The sequence below is a fragment of the Phaethon lepturus genome, unplaced genomic scaffold, assembly GCF_000687285.1.
Source record: "Phaethon lepturus isolate BGI_N335 unplaced genomic scaffold, ASM68728v1 scaffold56861, whole genome shotgun sequence".
In the NCBI taxonomy this organism is placed as follows: Eukaryota; Metazoa; Chordata; class Aves; order Phaethontiformes; family Phaethontidae; genus Phaethon; species Phaethon lepturus.
In genome coordinates, this window is record NW_010516672.1 from 1 (window position 1) to 21,664 (window position 21,664).

Consider the following 21,664-nt stretch of genomic DNA (forward strand, 5'->3'; position numbering starts at 1 on the left):
TTTCTGTGATTCTGTGATTCTGTGAAAATTTTTATTTTATACACCTAAATGCTTGGCCTACTTCATCTTTCTTGGGCTTCTGGTCTTTTATTGTGACTTTGGAGCAGAGATACAATTTTACTTTAGCAAACTGGGAAAACTAACGTAATTTTTGTCTGAACTGGAAGTTTTTGGTTTTTTTCTTCTGCAAAGGTTCCGCTTCCTCCTAATGGGCAAATGCCAGGTTTTGGTCTTCTGCCTACCCCACAGTTTCCACCCATGGCTCAGCCTGTGATTCCACCAACAGCACCTGTGCAGCAAACTTACCAGCCTCCTTTTCCAGTACAGAGTGAATCACACATGCAAAAACCACATCAGCAGGTGAGGACACCTTACAGTAAACAAATTAACTTAAATGCTCTAATACATGTCTTTCTCAAATGTGTATAGTTTGTTCAGGAGAGGAAATTTCATGATAACCATGGACAGAGACAGCTGTGAGGGTAGCTCATCTGAGAGGAAGTTGGATAGCTGCTGTGCTACATGACAAGTTTGGTATTTCAGAAGCCTAGCAAAACCAGTATATGTGTGCTTTATGCCTCCTTTTGTGAAAGACTTTGGATTGCATTTTGTCTTTCCACTTCTCACTTTCCTGTGTCCTCCCTTTCCTGTCCCCATCATGCTTCAGGAATATTTTGTTCCATGGAATTCTAACAATGCAATCTCATTCTGCAGTGAAACTATCTGGAAAAGTTAATTTTTAAGGGCCTGGTAGATCGCTAATATAGTGGGCCTAGAAGTCTGTGAAAGTTTTAAAAAATCCAGCTGTATGTAAACACCTCTTTCTTATTCCTAAGATTCTGGAGGATATTGTTGGTTTGGTAACTGGCTGCTATTAAGAAGAAATCAAAAAGCAAGTCTATTTATGAGCCTGTTTTAAAAAAAAAAAAAAGTTTACTTTATTTGCCTCTGCTGTTTGAAGGAAAGGAAATCCTAAAATGAGAAGTAGCGATAGTACCAAGCTGTCTTTATGTGGTGACCTGTGATATCACAGATTCTAGAAATAAGTTCTTGCTTTTCACTTGGAATAAAGGGACAATTACCAAGAGTATCCGCAATTAGTTTTTTAGTCTTGAATTTTGTTGAATCAGTGCATTCTATGAGATTGCTTGTTTGGATGTTCCCTGCCAGGGTCACATCATGAAGACTATTTAAAGTTTAGGCCAGACACAGTATGTTCTGGAGCGGGAAGTTGTAGAGGATTTGGGGTAGGAAGGAGGAGCTGTGATGAACTTTGTTTTTTTTAAGCAGGTTCTTGCATTTTATGTATTGTTTTGATGACTTACTGCTTCATTCTTCAAATTTGTTGTCTTGTAATTTGCTTATATATGTGGCTTAAATTAGTTTACTATAACATCTTGGAGAAAGATTTTCTAGTACACCTTTCTTTGCCTGTGATTTTGATGACAGAGCAAGATCCACTGACTGACTTTTAAGGAATATAATCATACATGTGATGCTGAAATTGACTAAAATGTGGAAAAACAATAATTTGCAAATTGAAAATGAGAATTTTGTGTAAATTATTTTTATTACATTTTTGCAGTGGTTGTATTAAGTTCATTTAGTACTGGACTGTCTCCCTATTAGTGGCTACAGAAGTAGTGGTGAAGCTTCTGAGGAGAGTTGCATTACATTTTAATTTCACATATGTCACGTAATGTAGTCTAGGCATAAAATGAAATAAAATGCTTCCGCTACTCACCTGTAACACCAGTCAACGTAATATTTTAGGATATGGAAGTGGAACAGCCACCTATTCAAGAGGGAAAACGGCATGTTTCTGACAGCAGAAAGTCAAGATCTAGATCTGCATCAAGGTAAATTAGTGAAAGTTCTTTCAGTCACAGTATATATTATATCAAGTATTGAGTTTTAACATAAGGAACTTAAATGTGTCATGTCCAAAGACTTTACTAATTAGTGAAAAGTAAAGACTAAAGACTTTACTCATGTCCAGAACACTTTACTAATTCTATACGGGTACTGAGGAGAGTTACGCTGATTATCTGGAGCTCAGGGAATCTGGTGCTGTGCTGCCAAATCTACTGTGGGGGTGGTAACTTCTAACTGAGATGACAGTAAGTAGCTGAGAGGTGAGCTAACTCCTTGAACTATGGGTGGAGTTCTTTTTCAATGCTTTAGGACATAGTCCTGTTAACTGTATTTTGAGTTGACTTCTTGTATGCTGAGCAGGGCACCCTTCTTTTGAGATAGTTTCTTGTAAGTGCCAGTTGTGCTGTACAAGTTGGATTCTATGACTAAATGCCAAAAGACAAATTTAGCAAAAGAATCTGCTTCAATTTAATCTAAGGATTAATTACACGAAATTTCTGTGTGTTATTCTCTGTATGGACAACACTAGTGAAATTTCTTGGTAGAGTCAAAACTGTCAAGGGCTTTATTTGAATTCCCCTTCTGGAAGAGAGGGGAAAAGAGACCCTTTCAATCTGTTACTTCTGAGGAGAGTTGTGTATAAATACAGCTAAATGTTATATGTACTCCAGTGCAGTGGTAATGAGAAACAGGTTAGTGATGCTTAAGACTTGTGAACCTCTGAGAGTCATCTACCTTCTAAGGAAAATTGGGTATCTCTACAGTTCTGTTTTATTTGTATAGAGTAACTTCCATGCCTGTCAATGCTGAGTAAATTTTAGGGAAGCAGAACATGATAGTTCAATTTTGTCTGTGCTCTAAAGACACTTTTCTTACAAAGAAATCTGTGATGCAGTGTACCATGGGACTTTGCCTGTCACAGAGGCAGTATTTCATGTCTCAGCTGACCTAACAAATCCGGCTCCAGTATTAAAGCAAAGCTATCTGCTTAGTTACAAGTCTGCTCCTTTGTCAAGTTTCATATGACTTCTTTGAAGGTTTACTCTGTCTCCCAGACCTTGAGTGTTTTAGCACTTGAACATGATGTAAAATACAATTTCACTGGCAGAATTTATTTTTAATATCTTTTTTTTAGACCTTCTTTTATAAAAGCAATAAACGTTTTCCTCATTTAAGCAGATGTAATTTTGTTTTCTATGTTAACGTGGACATAGTTTTGATAGTCAACTTCAATACAAAATTAATAGAAGATAATAAATGGAAAAATAATACAACTGTTCAGTTGGAGTGAATTAGTAAGATACTGTAATAATCTAGTTCTAAATGCATGTGGATGAACTTGGATTTGTTTAATTTTTTTTATTGACTGACCTCTTGTCTGATTATTTAAATAGCTATCTGAAATAGTTATCTAGCTGTGAATGTCTGGGTCAGAAAGATTGAACATAAATGGTTGGTGGTTTAAACTAGGTCACCTAAAAGGAGACGTTCAAGATCTGGCTCCCGATCTCGAAGGTCACGTCATCGTCGATCTCGATCTCGGTCCAGGGATAGACGCCGACACTCTCCTAAGTCTCGATCACAAGAAAGACGTGAACGTGAGAGGGAGAGAGAACGCAGGTCAAAAGGCCTTCCTCAGATCAAGTCAGAAACTGTTAGTGGTAAGTTTATTCCTTTTCTTTATTGTTGATGTAACTCTGCAAATTCTTGTAATACCATTTTTCATATGCTCAACGTCTTCCTGCTTAATAGATGTAATTTTTTTTGTCTGTGCCCAGCATTTTCTGTAATGAATTTTAGAATTCTGTGAAGTTGAAGATACTACAGTAGATACTACGCCGACGTAAAATGGAATACTAAGACGACAAATGGATAATTTAGAAAAACCGTAAATGTCAAAGAAATACACTTCTTTTATCTATTAGATGTTTTTTTTTTCCTTAATTTAATGTTGGCAAGTCCACTTACCTTCAGTATATATGTGCTCAGGATATCCAGAAGACAACTCTTAATCTGATGTGTGTTATTTTTGTAATATTTTTTGTTCCCTTTTCTTGGGTTTAATGCTATTTGACATGGGTTCCAAGACTTCATCCAAACAGAATAAAAGTAAACTGTACTGTGATTTCTTTTCTGAATTGTTGTAAACTGGTAAGATTTAAATTCACCATACATCCCTGTACTTCCTTTACTCATAGTGGACAATTTGGCATTTTTAGAATATCTTCAAGTCAGAAATATTTTGGCTGTAAAATGAGGGAAAAGAAAATTTGAAACACTATGTTTTTCTTTTCCTTCCTTCGAGACATATAAGGTAAAGCAGGTTGAGCAAGAAGAAGTTGAGCACACTATTACAATTTTTTCTAATGATTCAATGTTGTGTGTATGTGTCAAACCTGGAGGGGAGCTTTGACCTGGAAAACACACAGTTCGGATTGCTGGAATAATCCTGAATTTGCCTATGTTTATAGGCAAAATGCAGTAGTTGTCTTCTGAATATTCCTGGGGAGTGTGGAATCTTCTCTGGAGTCATCAAGTAAAATGAGAACATACTTTTTTATGTAAGGGGGACAAAAACTGAAGAGTTTTAACTAGCCAAAACCTTGTGAATGATAATACCATTAGTTTAAAAGAACTGCAAAGACTTGGTAGCTGTTCATTAAAAGCTTGCTGGCAGTCGTGTAATATATACTTTTGCCAACATCTCTTGCGGATTCTGCCACATAATGCTTTTTTATAATTATTTTATTATTTATTATTTTTATAGATGTTTGCAGTTTCATATCGCTTAATGGGGAGAACATAGATGAGTGTTAAATGTTTGCTATAGCAGTCTTTAGCAAATGTGGTACTTTGAGCTCATCTGCTGTTTTATTACCTTGAAGCGCGAAGTGAGATAAGCATGTTGCTTACTCTTTCCTGAAAGAAAATCATAAAAAGAAATTGCATTGAATAGGTCACTAAAGAGGTCAAAAGTTTGGTTGCTCATTGTAGTTGAATTGTCACCATATTCTGGTGGAAAATCTTGCTAGTAGTGGGTGTATCACCATAAAGAGTCTAATTAATTATCCTCTTGCCGGTAAGTACCATCCATAACATGCGATGGTGGCCCGTAGCTTAGGTTTCATACTAAGCAGAATGAGTTACCTTGCTGTGAAATATCCACTGTATGTGTTGGGATATTTCACAGAGCACTGTTATCAGCAAATTATATTTTTCCTTTTTATGGTGATTTGCAGATCAGAACTTGCAGGTCACTTCAATATTAGCTCACTAGAGAGCTTCTTAGTGAGTGCCTTTGAACAGTGGTTCTGATGTAATTGCTGTGAACTGTTAACGCAGCTCCAGGCAGGCAAGAAAAAGAGGTTTCTGTGAAACACTCCTAAAGATTAAAATACACATTTTAATATTAGCTGGCTTTTTCATTTGAATAACTATTTTAAAATCACTATTTTGACATTCTGGCTTGTGAAATGTATATTTGCCAGTGCTCTTACAATCTGTGTTAACTCTTTGATTGTAGTTTGTAGTACTACACTTTGGGTAGGACAACTTGACAAAAGGACAACTCAACAGGATGTTGGAAGTCTTTTGGAGGAATTTGGCCCAATTGAATCAATAAATGTAAGTATGAATGGTGCAGTGTAAGCTACTTTGATATGCCTTGGTTACAAAAAGTCTTTTCAGACTGTTTAAAGACAGCTTTATTTTTGGTACATTCAAAGAGTCAAGAGCTCCCATTTCCTATATGGTTGTGTTTTCCAACGTGTAAACTCAATTCATTTGGCCATTGCAGAAAAACAAGAAGGCAGTTACTTTAGTTTCTTGCAATGCAAAAATACTCTTGGGTGTAATACAGAAGATTATAATTTTATTTTCGTAAAAATCATGCTTTCTCTTGAGAGGAATGAATGAGAAAGGGCTATTGAGGAGATGGTTACAGAATTACTGTGCTACTGAGTTCCTTGTCAGCTCCATTGTGTTTGATAGAAATCTGGACTCCCAGCTGGTCGTCTTCTTTCTTTTACTTGTTTCTCTTCTGTCATTGTAGTCATAAACATGGAGAACTATTGTTATGCTTTGCTGTATTTAAGGATATTTCTATATATAAATTATAGCTATTCTGGTAGCTATAAAATTTCATTTAAACAAACAAACAAAAAAGAAGTGACTAATTTTTTTCCTATTCTCAAATTTTATAAAACCACATGAAGTTTTTTCTCAAACGCATTACAAATAATAAAAATTATTACAAAGCTGCAGATGAAACTGAATGTGGAGGTGCAGCTGGCAGCTTGTGGTATATCGAATAAACTGGGGTATTAGAGTGTCTTGTTTCTTCCAACAAAGTAACTAGTTGCCAGACCACAGCATTTGCATGAACACCACTGTTTAACAGTTTTAAAGGATTAAATATACAACAGTCATCCATATTCTCACACAGAATAGAATTTAAAACTTTCCACATAAGAAGTTGCTTTTAATTCAACAGAAATTTGTATTTCCAGAAGATACTGGCTATTTTAGCCTCAATAAACTAACAGTCTCTTTCATACTTGCATAGTCCTTTTTGAAACACCTTGCTGATGTGCCAGCTTACTGTAACTGAACACTTGTGTGTTTTTCATTACTTTGTTAATGTGCTAGCAAAACCAATTTTTTTTTTTCTTAAAATACAAACAGATGATACCACCTAGAGGATGTGCCTATATTGTAATGGTTCACAGACAAGATGCTTACCGTGCCCTACAAAAACTGAGCCGAGGAAACTTCAAAGTCAATCAGAAATCTATAAAGGTACTTCTGAGAAAACATCAAGCTATTCTAAAGTTACTGTAATTACTGTAATCCTTTTTAATCTATTCTAGACTTTTGGGTATTATAGATTTTATGTGTTCTGGATATGGTATTCTGTAAATTTATGTCAATGGACCACTTTTTTTTTCTTGAGAAGTGTTATTCATGTTCTGTAATGTGACTAGTGGAACTTGCATCACTTTCCTTCAAAGTTTGCCAGTAATTGTCTATTTAACCAACAAAAATGGTGTCCTCTAGTCATTACAGTGGATTGTAATTATATTTTTCTTGTTGCTGGTTATTTGTCTTATAACTGAGTTTAATTATATATGAGAGAGATATATATAGCAAGAGAGAGATACAGCGAGTACTAATAAATAAGGAAGAATGCATTAATTTGTGAAGTTCTTCCTCTTGTAGAACATCATTTGGAGTGTGACACTGTCCTCTGAAGAGAAATAGAAATAATCTTAGTGACTGGGGAACATTTGAAGAAGCTGCCTTTACACATTTTTACAAATTGTGTGCAAAGGTCAAGCCAAGAAATAAGAACTAAGTCTGCTTTAAAACCCCCTCTTATTTCGGAGTTCTGTAACTAACCTATTTTTCCTGCTCTTTCAATTAGAGTATTATTCTGCTTTTTAGTCTCAAATGGTAATGCTGCTTTGTGAGAACTAAATATTAAATCCATTAAAATGAAACATTTTACTTACTACATGTATTTTTTTTTGTCCCCACAAGATTGCATGGGCTTTGAATAAAGGAATAAAGCCAGACTACAAACAGTATTGGGACGTAGAATTAGGTGTTACTTACATACCATGGGACAAAGTGAAACCTGAAGATCTTGAAAGTTTCTGTGAAGGAGGAATGTTGGACAACGAAACTCTTAGTCCAGGTAAAGTATTGCTACATCTGTAAATGCTTTTTAAAAAAATGTCCTTTGTGCTGGTACTGAAGTTGGCATGGCTGACTTCCATGTCCTCAGTTAACGACAGTCCCACATCACGAGTTGTGCGGCTGTGTTACTAGAGGCTGGGCTAAAAATGCACATGGATAGCAGCTGCCCTGTCAGCTGCCCTGGCCTTTGCCCTTGATGGTAACGCACGGTGCGAGTGTCTTGTGCTTGTTAGTCCCAGAGCCAACTCGGTTCCCCCAACCTGGTTTGTGTGAGGCACCCCTAGCAAAGGAGCCTGCCTTTGGAGTAGCAACTGAGCTGATGGCAACTTTATATTTTCTAAACAAAGTGCCTGTAGTTTTCACACTTGTGACATTTTCAGTTCCTTTAGCAGGTCTTGTATTTATAATGACCTTGTTATTTCGTATGTAAACAGTGAAAACGTCTAGAAGAATAAATAGAATATCTAGAATAAATAGAAGCCTTTCTATGGTTGTATTAAGAAAATGACACCTGTTGTAATCAGCAGCTTCAAATCAATCACAGGCTTCAAATCAATATAGAGTCACTAGTGTGCTGGCTGTTGCTATTTTAGAAGTAATATTAAACGAATGCAGTACTTAAAAATTGAAATTGCCTCAAGTTCTTTGAATAGGTACTCTAGACTACTGTGTTGTTTTTCACCACTGTGTGGTGTGCTGTCCAGTTACTGAACCATTATTTCAGGGTTTTGTCATTCTGTCCAATTTACCCTCATTAGGTGGTGGCTATTCTAAATAGTAGCATCTCTTCATGGCAAATACACAAAAAATAAGTTGAGTGTGTATTTTAAATGAAAGTCTAACCAATGAAAAACATAACCTCATTGTGTTCCAGTCTTCTCAGTGCTTTTCTCTTTCCCATAATGCCTCTTCACTGATCTTTTTTTCTGTTTAGCTGCCATTTCCCAGAAAGTTCTGACGAACAGTAGGATCTGTAGCTCTTCTGTAAAATGAGTTTAAAGCTATATTTGATGTTTCTCTTATTTTGCTGCAATTCTTTATTGTTGTATTCTCCTTTTGCTTGTTCAAGACTTGAAAATATTGTTTTTTCAGAAATGAATTCTCAAATTAGTGAAAAAGCTGCTGCTTACTTGCTTGCTCACTCGAGAGCAATGGAATGAATCTATTGAAAGCTTGTTCCAAAAGAGCCTTACTGTTTTTGTTACAGATAATGTGTTTCAGAGTCCTGGGCATGTATAAATGCTGTCGGTGCAAAAGATTGTTAAATGACTAATGAAAGGAATAGATTTTCTTGCTATGTTTCAGTGGTTTGCTGTACTGTGTTTGAAGTAATTTGGTATTTTTCTCATCTGAGTATTTTCAGTTATGTCATTTTCTTAAACATCAGAAAGCGTGGTAGTTTTACATGGCAGTACTTGACTACTTTGTCCGCTTCTACTGAGCAGATACATGTATGTTTGGGGTTTCTTTTTTTATAGAGTGGAAGGGGATTCCCAAGAAGTCTGAAAATGAAGTAGCTCAAAATGGAGGTGCAGAAGCTACACATAATGAACCAGTGTCACCTATACCTAAAGCTTTACCTGTTCCAATTCCTGTTCCCATGCCTGCACCAATAACAGTACCTCCTCCACAGGTGAGAGTTGCTTCTCATTTGCTCTGGATATCTAAACAAAAACTTATTTTAAATAATAATTCAGTATGGCAATACATAAGTTAAAAAGAGGGAGGAAATACAATGAACGGTAACTAGTTGATTTTGTGTATGTGTGTCATGTTGTTGTCCCTGGTTAAAAATGCTCCTGTGCAACTGGCTATGCTGTCAATTTATGATGATAACTTTCCTGTGCCATAAATCGAGTACGCACCTGAAATCCACTATTTGAGCTGCTTCACGTAAAAAAGCAATATAGTCTCATAGAAGAACATTCTTTTTCTGCTAAGTCACAGTGGCAATGGAAGACTTGGGAAAAAAAACCAAACCTATTAGGGTTAGGAGCATGTTTTGCACCCCGCAGGAGCAGAGCATCCGGTTCAATTTCCCTGAAAAAGGATGTAGTTTGCATGTACCAGAACAGCCCTGGGAACTGAGTTATGAGCCCATGGTTAGTAGGAACGATGGAGGATTTGCTCCAAAACCTCTTTGTGACTCTACTGCTAATGTAAACAGAGTGCATGTGTGTCTGCCAGATCTTTATTTGAAGTATTGTAGGACTATACTTCTAATATCTGTTCTCTCAGTCCCGGATAAAGTATTGCAGTAGATTCTTTTGACTAATGGCCTGAATTGCATCCTCACAGATTTATGATTGCTTTTCTTTTTCTGTTTTCCTAATTAATTTTCCTCACTGTTGGCTTAAATAAGCTATATACCTTTTAAAATATGCACATTGCTTTCATGTTAGTTCATATCTCTTTGAACAGCCTTTGGGAATTTAATATAAAAATTTTCATCCTCTGTTGTTATAATGGTTCTTTAGTCAAAGGTGGTGATGTACGTTCATTCGCTAAAAGAACACTGAATTTTTACCATTAGTTTAAGTAGCATATAATAATAGTTACTCCCTCCAGTGTTTTATTATCTGTATTTCTTTAGCATTACTTATTGACAGACGCAGTACTACTTCTATAGTTTCTTTCTTGTTGCTGTTAAAATAGTAGTATACCTTCTCCCAGATGGGAGGACGTGTGAATAAAACTATTGTACATCTTGAGAAAATGTGATTTATGAATTACAGTATGGCAGACACTCAGAAAAGATCAAAAATTCAAATTATTTGAAGACTTAGAATTTATGTGATTTGAGAACATAGTATGTTGAATTTTGTGGTGTTTCAACACAGAATTCCTGAAATGCTGTAAAGTAGTATTAGTATATGAACATGTAAGTAAAATTTCTAATTTCAGAGAGTTTTTGTAGTTAGTAACTGTATTAAATAGTAGTGATTTTGTTTGTTTTCCTTAAATCCATGCTGAAAAAGACAGTGTAAAGAAAAAGACAACCAGTTTCAGAATATATTGGGTGTGCTGATTGCTTGTCTCAGCTTCATCAGCTTCAGGTTTTTTTGCTATGGCAAAGAAATTTCTGTCTTCACAAATTCAGGCCAGGATCAGAGAACTGTATTTAGTCTTCATCTTTGGTTTCGCTATAAACTTCTTAATGCTGTCTTATACTTGACCAATTCAGTTGTCTTCTCTGGTCATAAAATTACAATAGTTTAATAATTTGTAAGTAGTTCTTACAAACTTACAAATTAAGTTCAGCTGTGATGATGTTAGTGGTGTTAGTAGTAAAAGTAACATGTTTTGTAATATGTAAATGTGACCTAATACCTAAAGGAGAAAGCTCATTATATTCCACTTCTTTTATTTAAATAACTTTGTAAAGTACCGTTGCATTTTCATTAGCCGATGTGTTTTTGTCCTCTGACACAAGCAGAACTCCTTTCATTTGTATTTGACTTCAGTGTTCAGACCTGTAAGAGGTGGGGAGGTGGTTATGAGTGCTGGGTAGCTGCTAATGCTGTCCAGCCTGGAACGGGCATCAGTACAGTGATGCCACGTTGCTGGCTGCTCCCCTGTTAGCTGTGGGAAGCACCCTGCCCACCCTGGTCCCTCTGACTGGAGAAGCAGGTTTGATGTGTGTGGTATGTCAGAAGAGGCTTTATACATTGTCCTGATGCAGGCTGTGGTGATGAAGCATAGGGTCACCTGACAGATAACCCCAAACAAGCTTTGCATGATTTCTATAACTGACTCTCCCTTCTCTCGCTTCTTGTCATTCCTTTTTGTTGTGCTTTCTCCTCCCTTTCTCCACTCCAGTGTCCTCCCAAGTAAAAAACTCCTCCCTAGTTATTTTTTTCCATGTCAGTCACAGTTTTGCTTCATCCCTACCCAGATTTGCCATTTATGATACGATTACCTAAGTAATGTTGTCATTGTATGGTATTCCTGGATATGGTTACTTATGCACTGTTGGCTTCGCAAGGAAGGTCCTTGTCCCCATAAGATCCCCACTGCTCCTTTCTGTGTTGTCTGTGAAGTTTGGCTATTGTTCATGAAGCATGCTGTTAACCACCTGCAACATCCAGCCATCCCTTATGCCACTATCTGTAACTTGTCAGCTTCTCCTGTTGTTATCTGTCATGTCTGGCAGTTTCTCCTGTTGTGTCCAATAGCTTCTCTTGCCCATAATGCCCTTAATGCCCTTTCTCATGAAGCTTAACTTCAGGCCAGGGCCTAGACAGCAGCTTTGTGATCTGCCCACAACCCTTACAATCCCACACTTAAAGGTAGGATGGGAAGGAGTTGCATTACTCCTTTCTTTGGTAGACCCTGCTTGGGCCTTCTGTGCTAACCCCCTGCGTGGGCTGGACACATAGGGATGTAGCCCTGCTCTGCTGGACGTTACTTGTGGGCGGTGTAACTCACTGCGGACTGACCTCCTGTTATTGCCAGTATCACCTTGACACATGAGTGCAACCTCTATGTAGTAAGGCACTTAAAATTGATAACATCCTTCTAAGAGTGATAGCCTGCATAGGTAAGTGATTCTTTAGCCTCAGTAGTGCACACAGCTTCTTCTTGGAGACAGGGCCCTGGGTTGTTGTCAAGATAGGTGGAATACTTCTGTTGTGTTGTGCCACTGGACTGAGCCCTTTTATTGCCTATGGATTCAGATCTCTGAGCTGTTGCTGAATCTGGCCCCACTCCTGCAGGTCTGAGTAATCCACTTCAGTGGTCTGCTCTGAGGGTAGGTCTGTGTTCAAGTGATTTTGCAGTGTCCAAGATCAGCTTAAGTCTATTTCTTGGTTATTGAGAGTCAGTTTCAGTAAATAGCACTTGTGGTAGCATTTGTGTTCCGCGTTCATTGATGAGGTTTTGGACGGTTGGTGGTTCTCCTGGCAAAGCTTGGTGTTCCCCTACCAAAACTACCATACTTTTACAGGGAACCGTGGCTCAGGCTTTGTCATGGTTATACATTGAAGTCCAGCGGGTTTTCTGTGGCTACCCTTTCCCTAGGTTTCCCAATCCATCCCAAAGCTCCTTTTCATTTAATGGGTTTTCAGCCAGAAACCGAAGTCCAAGTTGAGTGTGTACCTCCCAAATTTCCTGATGTATTTCTCAATCCCACATGCTCCTTCTCCCTGTCACAACTCCTAGATGTGGGAGTTGTGTGTTGATCCAATACCCATCCCATACCCTTCCTATGGAAACTGGCGGGCTCCTCCTTCGCAGTCTTCCTGCTGGAGACTCCAGGTGCGCTTAAGTATATATTGACTTGTCTTGGAGCACTCTAGATAGACTGTGCTCCTTTAGTTCACAGGGCCAGTGAACTCCTTCAAGCCTCAATCTGAGAGGTGTGCCATAAGAAATAGTTGTACCTGGACACAGGCCAAACCCCAAGACATTGAGTTCATTGGGTTCATTGAGATGCACCTGTCAGTCTGCATTACGGATATTGAGAGATTAGTTATTCCAGTTTCCAGTGTTGCTAGTAAAATACCTGGTTTCCCTGATATTTGTCTCCCCATTAAATTAATGGTCTCCCCAGAAGCATTTTTGTTACTTTGTTTTATCGAATTCATTAGCTCTTATTCTGAAGCCGTTCACCAATCCTCTGTGTTTGTTATCTGTCAATGTTTATTAGCCATTCGTTCCATCTCTTTAATAGAGAAACTTTATCCTTCAAACTGTATTTTAAATCAGATGTTGTGACATCTATGCACAGATTTTTACTGCCTTTTTTTCTTTCTGCTTAAAGGAAAGGTTTTAATGTATGTATTAAGAGGGTTAACATTTTAGAAAAAATTAAGTACAGCAGTTAAGCTCAGATAATTAGGTATGAATATCCTCTAATATGTATCTAAATCATCTTCCTTTGATGTTACTTCTATTCTGGTTCCATCATAATATTTTACTATTCATTATACCTTCTGAAACTATGGTGTACGCACACTTCATCCACTGTTTTCTCAGCTTTTAACTACTTAAGGACTGACAGCACTTAGCAAGTTTTCCCTCTTTTTGCCTTCTTGATACCCCTTTTCAATTCCTTCTGCCATATACGTACTCTGTATGTGAACACTTGCTTCGCAGAACATGACTGCGATCAATAGATATGTTGCTATGTCTAGCTAATTTTCTAAGTTTGTTCTTTGAAGGAGTGCCCTGTAAAACAAAAAGACCTACCACGACTATTAGGTTACTGTAGTTTTGGAGCACTTTGCTTAGAGCTTTAACTGTGATTAATGGAAACACCTCTAGAGTTACTCAAAGTTAATGTTCATGTAGGTAGTCTTAGCCTTACGCAGTACTCCTAGTCATGCTTACCTGCGCACACTTGGCCTTGCAAGGTCCTAGTCCCCGGAAGGTCCCCAGTGCTCCTTTCTGCTTCTTGCTGAAGTTCGGCTGTTGTTCCCATTAACACCCCTTTAATGACCGGCAGAATCCAGGCATCCCTCGTGGTGCCATCTGTAACTTTTGTCAGCTTCTTACATTGTTCTCTCTCACGTCTGGTAATTCCTCAAGCCACATCCCATAGTTTCTTACATCCTGCTCATTTAGCTACAAACCAATAAATAACTAATTTAAAACTAAAAATAAAAAGTGGTGTTCTATTAAAGCCATATGAATTAAAGCCTATTGTAATTAATTGTTTTTAAAATTCTAATAGTACAAGTTTTAATGTGCCTCAGCTCACTAACTTAGCCATTGGTAAAGAACTTGGAACAGAAGTTTGAAGTGGTATCAAGTGCTTGGCAGCTTTAGCATCTTCTCCAGGTTTAAGGAGAATATTTTGCTTACTTTGGTTTAGTGCCACTTCTTTCAGTTCTGAGAATAAAACAGTAAAGGCTTTTCCTTCTTTACTCTTGTCGTGGTTTAGCCTCAGCCAGCAACTAAGCACCATGCAGCCGCTCACTCACTTCCCGCTCCCCCAGTGGGACAGGGGAGAGAATTGGGAAAAAACTCATGGGTTGAGATAAAAACAGTTTAATAGGACAGCAAGAGAGAAGGAAACAACAATGGTAACAACAATAATAATACCGACAAAGGAATGTACAAGAACAAGTGATGCCCAGTACAGTGATTGCTTACCACCTGGCGATCGATAGCCCGTCCCCGAGCAGCGATTTCTGCCCCCCGGCTAACTCCAGTTGATGTACTGGCCATGACGTTATATGGTAGGGAATATCCTTTTGGCCAGCCTGGGCCAGTTGTCCTGGCTGTGTCCCCTCGCAGCTTCCTGTGCACCCTCAGCCTTCTTGCTAGCAGGCCAGCACGAGAAACTGGACTGTCCTTGACTATTTAGCAACAGCCAAAACACAGCCTCACACTAGCTTCTGTGAAGAAAACCAACTCTATCCTGGCTGAAACCAGGACACTCTAGAAATAAAAAATGAGTTATGAAGGGTCTGGGGTAGTCGTTCTGAAATTTTGATGGTCATGGAGGTGAGTCAGTTACGATCACTGGAGTACACACCTCTCTTTTGCTTTAATAAATCAATTTTAAATGCAGAGCATATTTTGATTAAGCATTTTTCCTTTTGATTCCCACACATTTAATGTAATTTTTATAGTAAGCTCACAAATAGGAGTCTGAGGACCAATTTAAATCAGTTTTCATTCAGAACTTGATATAAATCAGAATTAAGTAAATAAATAAGGAAACAATAGTCACTCATAATATACAAACTTAGGTAGCAAAAAAGAAAAAATAAAAGGTTTTTTAATTGCTCCAAAGTTGTGTGCATTATAGTGTATCATGCTGGATGATTCCAGCTACTGTGTAAAAGGTATATTTAGATGAGATACCAACATGCATTAATATTGATTTACCACAGAGAATAACTTTTTTCTTTAAGAACAAAGGCAAACAAGATCAATGTTGGTACTTTGTTCTTTGACTGCTAATTAGATCGGTTATGTAAGTCACCTTGTTACAGAGTCATTTAAGGTAACTTAGATTTTCTTGTTTTGATGGACAAAGCACGGAAGACAGCAGTCCACCGCTGAACCACAAGTAATCTGTTCAGTCTGGAGGTAACACATTTTTCCCTTTCCCTTTTTCTTAGGTTCCACCACATCCATCAGGTCCTCCTGTGGTTGGTGCACTCCAACCACCTGCTTTCACAGCACCTTTAGGAATCCCACCTCCTGGATTTGCTCCTGGAGTGCCGCCACCGCCACCGCCTCCATTTTTACGACCTGGTTTCAACCCAATGCATTTACCCCCAGGTATAGTTATTTATTTCTAGGAATATTAAGTCTGTTTTTTAACCATACAGCAAATCAAAAGCATCTGCCATATAAACTGCACAAGTATATTTTGGTAAAGTGATACTCAGTGTTAATACATACTTTTTTCTAGGCTTTCTTCCTCCTGGACCACCACCACCTATAACTCCTCCAGTATCTGTTCCTCACACTCCGGCAGTAAACATCCCAAATTGTAAGTGTTTAAATCTTGAGCAAGTGGCAGTAGAAGGAAGGTATCGTGCAAGCAGAAAAGCTGACTTTTTTTTAATATGTCAATGCATTGTCTCTTAGCAACGGCAACTGGTGTGAATGAAGACACTACAAAAGATTCATCTGTAGGAAATCCCATCCCAACAGTGGTTTCTGGATCCAGAGGGAATGCTGAAACTACCGATAGTTCCAAAATATATGGGACTGTTCCACCTCCTGTAGCACCTACTAATGTACCTGCTCCTGTCACCCAAGCTATTCCACTTCTTGGTAAGTTCATTTTTGTATATATATTCCTCACTTCATTGTTCCCTGAATTTAAAATACGACTTCTATTTTGCTACTGACTTACAGTTCGTGGGAAAGTAAAGCAGATTTTTATAAACTTGTTGAAAGACATTTCTGCACTTCTGTTGTCAGTCACATTTAGACGCTTGATTTTGCACAGAAGGAGCAGTAACTATTTTTTTATTATTGGAGATCTGTTTTCTGAAGAAACAAAAAAGCCGTAACGTTTAAGTTACAAATTCAGGACAGAATGAAATGCTGTCTACTTTTAACAAATTGAGGCATCTGTGTGACTTATGAACGACGTTTTAAACTCAACTATTACATATGTAAGATTAACTTACAGAGAAACAGTATTTTTTTAGTGTATTTTTTAAGTCTGTGAAAATATGGTATACTTTTTATGTATGGAATAAATTATTTTAATAAAAATTTTTTTAAAAGCTTTTATTCAGCTCTGCAGTATTATAGGTTTTGAAACCTTTTGAACAATATTACCTTATTTAAACATTACAAAATGATATTTTGATCAGCAAAACCAAGCTAACTTTAGATATCTTACATAAATTAGTTTTCACGATATGATATTGAACTTGGTCAGATTTTTAAAGAGTATATACTGTTTAATGTTACAGAGGTCTGATAAATATTTTAGGATGACCTTTTATGGGTCAGTGTCAAGAATACACTCGAGAGAGACTTTGTTTCCTGCAAATTTTAATGAGATGATTACATTTATTTAGGTGCACTCTAAATGAGTGCACCTAAATAAATGAGACCCTAACGAGTCTAAATGAGACCCTAACGAGGGAATTAAAAAGATAATTTTGTTTTAGTGTGTTTCTGCCTAGAACTTTGCAGTATACACTGAAAAAAACCCAAAGATTTGTCTTCCTGAGAGCTTACTTCTCTATTGGATTTGATGGCTAAATTTTCCAGCCGTGACTAGTGATTTTTGGGTCTTTCGTGTTGGAAACCCAAAATAAGACCCTTTTAAAAAGGCATTTTTCAAGAAGTGAAGAGCTGCTTCTCTCTGAAAATCAGTCTGCTTTCTAAAAATCTATCAAAGCAGATAGGCAAAACCAGCAGCTAATTGTTTTAGACTATCTTGGGCGCTTGGCAAACAGAGAAAAGCTTAAAAAAAATTTTGCAGTGACACCATGGTTTGAGAGAATTTTGTAGTGATAAGGATTACTGGGCCATACATTTAAGACATTCACATCTTAATGAAGAAGTTACACTTTTTGCAATTATAATACAGTATTACCAGATTTTTGAAGTTTCATGGTACTATGTCTTGTAAGGCATAATTTGAACTTTTATTCCAAGCCTTTGGAATGCACTAAGTTACTCTGCAGTTTGCTGTATCGCTATACACATAAGAAAAAGGTTTTACAAAATTAAGATGGGAGTGAAGTAAATCACATACCCACATTAGGTAGTTGGACAGTAGCTTTTTTTATTCTTATACATTCAAGGAAGCTGAATTTGATAAATGTAAAGATCAAGAACTTGCCTTTGTTTTTATTTACTTGTTTACTGAATAGTTGAGGCAGATAAAGTTGTTGATGTGGTCAGAGTGACTTCTCTCAATGTTCAGTCTCACCAACAAGGGGATAGGAGAGTTTTTTGTTTTATAAGATTGCATGTATGAGTTTACAGAGTAATCCTGAAGTGCTAGCTTACAGTTCTCTGTGTTTACTTAAGTAATAGCATTTTATGTTGATGAGTGTCTTATTTCAAGAAGTCGTCATTTATAATCAAGGAGTTAGGTAAAATCCTTCCATACTGACATTTCGGCGTTTCGGACTGTTCACAATCTGATACCAGATACAAGAAAACTAGAAGAAACAGGTTACAATATTTTACATGATTAAAGAGAAAAGATTCATATCGGTTGTCTTTGCTTTTAAAACTTTTCAGTAAGTTAACACAAATGAAACTGTCTTCTTAAAACCACTTTGATTCACTTACTACTTGAGCTTAGCTCTGCCCGTGAGAGTCCAGATCTGGTCTCTCCTTAGGCTGGAAGAAAAACATGAAAGAGGTGATGTTTTCCACCACTCATGCTGATCTAGATAGCAAAGAAGTGTCCCTTGAAGTCTTGCCCTCCCCATCCTCTGAGTTCTAGAGCTGTCCAGGCTGCATCATCATTCCTTCCTTTTCATTCTGTGTGTCAGGTTTCACTCCTAGGGAAATCAAAGCATGGGAAATGGAGTGTGCCAGGGTTTCACCATGTGTGTGGACATGAGATGCAATCTACATATGCATCCTGGTCCCAGAGCCCAGAACAACTTGCAGGCTTGACAATTGAAATGTAGCCTTAGGGTTTGACTGACAGTCTTGTACAGGTCAGAGGCAAGTGAAGCGGACAAAATAAATGAGTAGGTACAGCATCACCCTCAGTTAGCCGTGGGAAGGTGCAGGCAAGGGGAATCAAATGCTTCTGACTAAAGGACCTCATGTTCACAAGTTGCATGGTTTAGCAATTTGAATAGATGACTGATCGTGTGACTGGTTTCTCACAAAGTCCTCAAACTCCTTGTTAAACGTTCCCATGCTGTGGCTCTCCAACCTGAGATAAGAAGGTGGAAGAAAGATTTGTTTGACAGCATCATGAAGTATGTCATGAGGACTCTGCTTGGGGAAATAGGGATGAAGGGGCTTGAGTAGTGTAACATGAAGAATGAAGAAATGTTCTTCGGATATTTGGGCAGGATAGAAGAACTTACTCTGCAGGCTGAATTCAAAGAATGAAGATTGCTCTGAAGAGACTGTCTTAAAAATCTAGACTTAACCTTGCTTGAGAACACCTTATGTAATCTGTACAAATGCAGGAGCTCTTTTCTAATTTTTGTAACTTCAAAATGAAGCTTACCTATCTGTTCAGTTTTTATGTGGAAGATATGTTACAAAGTAATTCTAAATTGATTATTGTAAGATTTCATATGCTTTCTTAGTAATGTAAGTTACGTTCTGTTTCATCACTAATTTCATTCCTCCAATGTAATTCTTTCATCACTTCCAACAAAGACATGTTTGTGCTTCAGAGGAGTGATCCCTTGTGGACATTGTGTCTGAATTTTTTGTGCTTATTTCTAAAAACTGCCCTCAGGTTGTTTCGATTTAGTTGTATCTTTGATGATATTTGCTACTGTTGTAGCTTCTTGTTCTTAAACTGAACAAGGTTATCCAGATTGTAACTGGTATTGTGAGTGTGTGCTCATATGTCATTTTTTACATGATCTGCCGAGCAGATATTTTTAGACTCCTTTTACGTGTGCATATTGCAGAAAGTGACAGGCTTTTAAATCATTTTTGATTTGCCAGCGTGTTCTTAGTGTTGAGCAAATGCTGTAATTTGGACCAGTAATAAACTGCTGTTGCAGATGCTATGTTTTGAGTATTCAGATTCTGTGATCTCTTACCTTGATTAAATATATCATATTGCAGTTTGTAGGTTCTGGTCTAGTGCTCTTTTTACCAAAATTCCTACAATGATAATTACATATTATCAAAGATTAATTATGCTGTAGTTCTCATCAAACTTGGTATTCGTTTCCTGTTAAAGTATGCCGCGTTACTGTTCTTTTCTCCTTTGCTGGTTTGTTCTTAAGTAACTACATGGTCTCTTTGTAATCTGTATTAAATTATGAGACAGACTACAATATTCTCTGAGCTCATCCAAGTATTACTATATTATGAAGTGGATACTTCCTTCACAGGAAGGATGAGCTCTTTATTAATGCAGGATATGAACAGTGGTAAAGCTAATGCATTTCCAGATTTCTTGCGATGGCCCATTTTAAAAGCATAACAAACACTGCATGTTTGCTAATTATATATATGTCGCTTTCATAATACTACCAAATAAAAATTCAGAGGTAAGGGAATATGAACTCTCAAGCACCATTCATGGAATTCAGTTTTGCCTTGATTCCCTTGACCTGGATCAGTTCAGTGTTTATGTTTTATAAAGCAGGTTTTAGTCTTGCATCCTTGTTTAAGCATCTTACACGGATAGGAGCAAGCTCCTACTGGCTTCAGTGATGGACGTTGACTACCCTGAAAAATGTTGGTATTTATGGCAAGTTATTTAAGCTGTGAATTGATATTTAGGCTCTTAAGTTTAGACTTCTTTCTTTACAGTCTTGGCCTGGTCTAAAGGATTCTGTATCGAACTCCAGAAAAAGGCACAAGACTTACAACATTGTCCCTCTTTCAAGAATTTCCTGGTAGTATTAAATGTTCTAGTTTTAAGATGCAGCATTCCCCACTGGAGAACAGTAGGAGAATTCATGTGACAGGCTAAATGTTGCAGAACATCAGCATTAACGTGTAAACTTTTAGACTGTTCTGCTGGAACCATATGCTTTTGATGACTTGTTCTCATGTAGATTTCCATCAGATTTGCAAAAGAGGTGTATTTGAAGCAGGATTGCTGTGTCAGATACAGAAGATGCCATTCCTCCACTTGCTTTCTTTTAACAGCACGGCTGAGAAGTAATTTAACAGATTATAAGAGACACTGTAATCACTTATTGAGCAGAGTTCAGTTTACAAAAAAAAAGTAAATCAGATGCTACACTTCTTGGTTATGTTAGCATTTGTAACACTGATAAGAACCACAAGGGAACGTGGGATTTGTCCAGCCAGAAGAGAAGATAATCATAAATGGAATTAGAGTGACACAGAAATCTGTGCTTTTTACCTAATTTATCAGAGTAAGGATGACTCCTGTGACCTCTCTGGACAGAAGACACTTCTTCAGGACAGCTATTTGGGGCTATGTCTTGCGAGTAAAGTGAAATTACAAAACTGTTGGCACTGTGTGATTGTTCTTGCATCTCTGAAACACCACTCATGGTTGGTGATGGGTTTTCATAGCACACTCGCATTGGCGTTCTGCATAGTAAACACTCTTCGCAAGTTCTGAGAACCTTTTACTATGTGGTAAAAGTTACAAATAAAACAGCTGTGAAAGCAATCTTATGTTTTTACACATTTGAACAGGGTAACATGTTAGGTCTGAGGACTATGTCTCCAGTATTAAAAGCCATGTCTTGTAATAAAAGCCACGTCTTGGCCAAGTTATGCAGAATAAGCAGCTGGTGAAAGGGATGGTTGTATTTCATACCATAAGCAAGGAGACAAGGTTAGCTGCTACAGAAAGGCTTACAGTTAGGAACAAATGAATAAAATACAGGCTGGGGCAGATAAATTCCATCACTCGTCTGCACAGGTATGCGATGGTCATTAAATCACTTTATTGTTTCTCTAGGAGCTCTGGTGGTACTTTTCAAGTTTGACAAACTTTAAATTTTACATACTGTCTTTC

General features: G+C 37.5%; 1 protein-coding gene across 1 annotated transcript in view; it reads left to right on the forward strand.

The window, feature by feature from the left end:
• Positions 1 to 192: 192 nt before the first annotated feature.
• SCAF4 (SR-related CTD-associated factor 4) overlaps positions 193 to 21,664 on the forward strand; it is a gene marked incomplete at its 5' end in the record, with an annotated part of 25,227 nt that continues 3,755 nt past the window's right edge. The window contains 10 exons of the mRNA XM_010296118.1: positions 193 to 360; positions 1,774 to 1,859; positions 3,346 to 3,536; positions 5,399 to 5,499; positions 6,559 to 6,672; positions 7,414 to 7,570; positions 9,051 to 9,205; positions 15,645 to 15,807; positions 15,941 to 16,021; positions 16,120 to 16,308. Coding sequence (XP_010294420.1) covers positions 193 to 360; positions 1,774 to 1,859; positions 3,346 to 3,536; positions 5,399 to 5,499; positions 6,559 to 6,672; positions 7,414 to 7,570; positions 9,051 to 9,205; positions 15,645 to 15,807; positions 15,941 to 16,021; positions 16,120 to 16,308 — 1,405 coding nt within the window. The remainder of the gene's footprint in view (positions 361 to 1,773; positions 1,860 to 3,345; positions 3,537 to 5,398; positions 5,500 to 6,558; positions 6,673 to 7,413; positions 7,571 to 9,050; positions 9,206 to 15,644; positions 15,808 to 15,940; positions 16,022 to 16,119; positions 16,309 to 21,664) is intronic.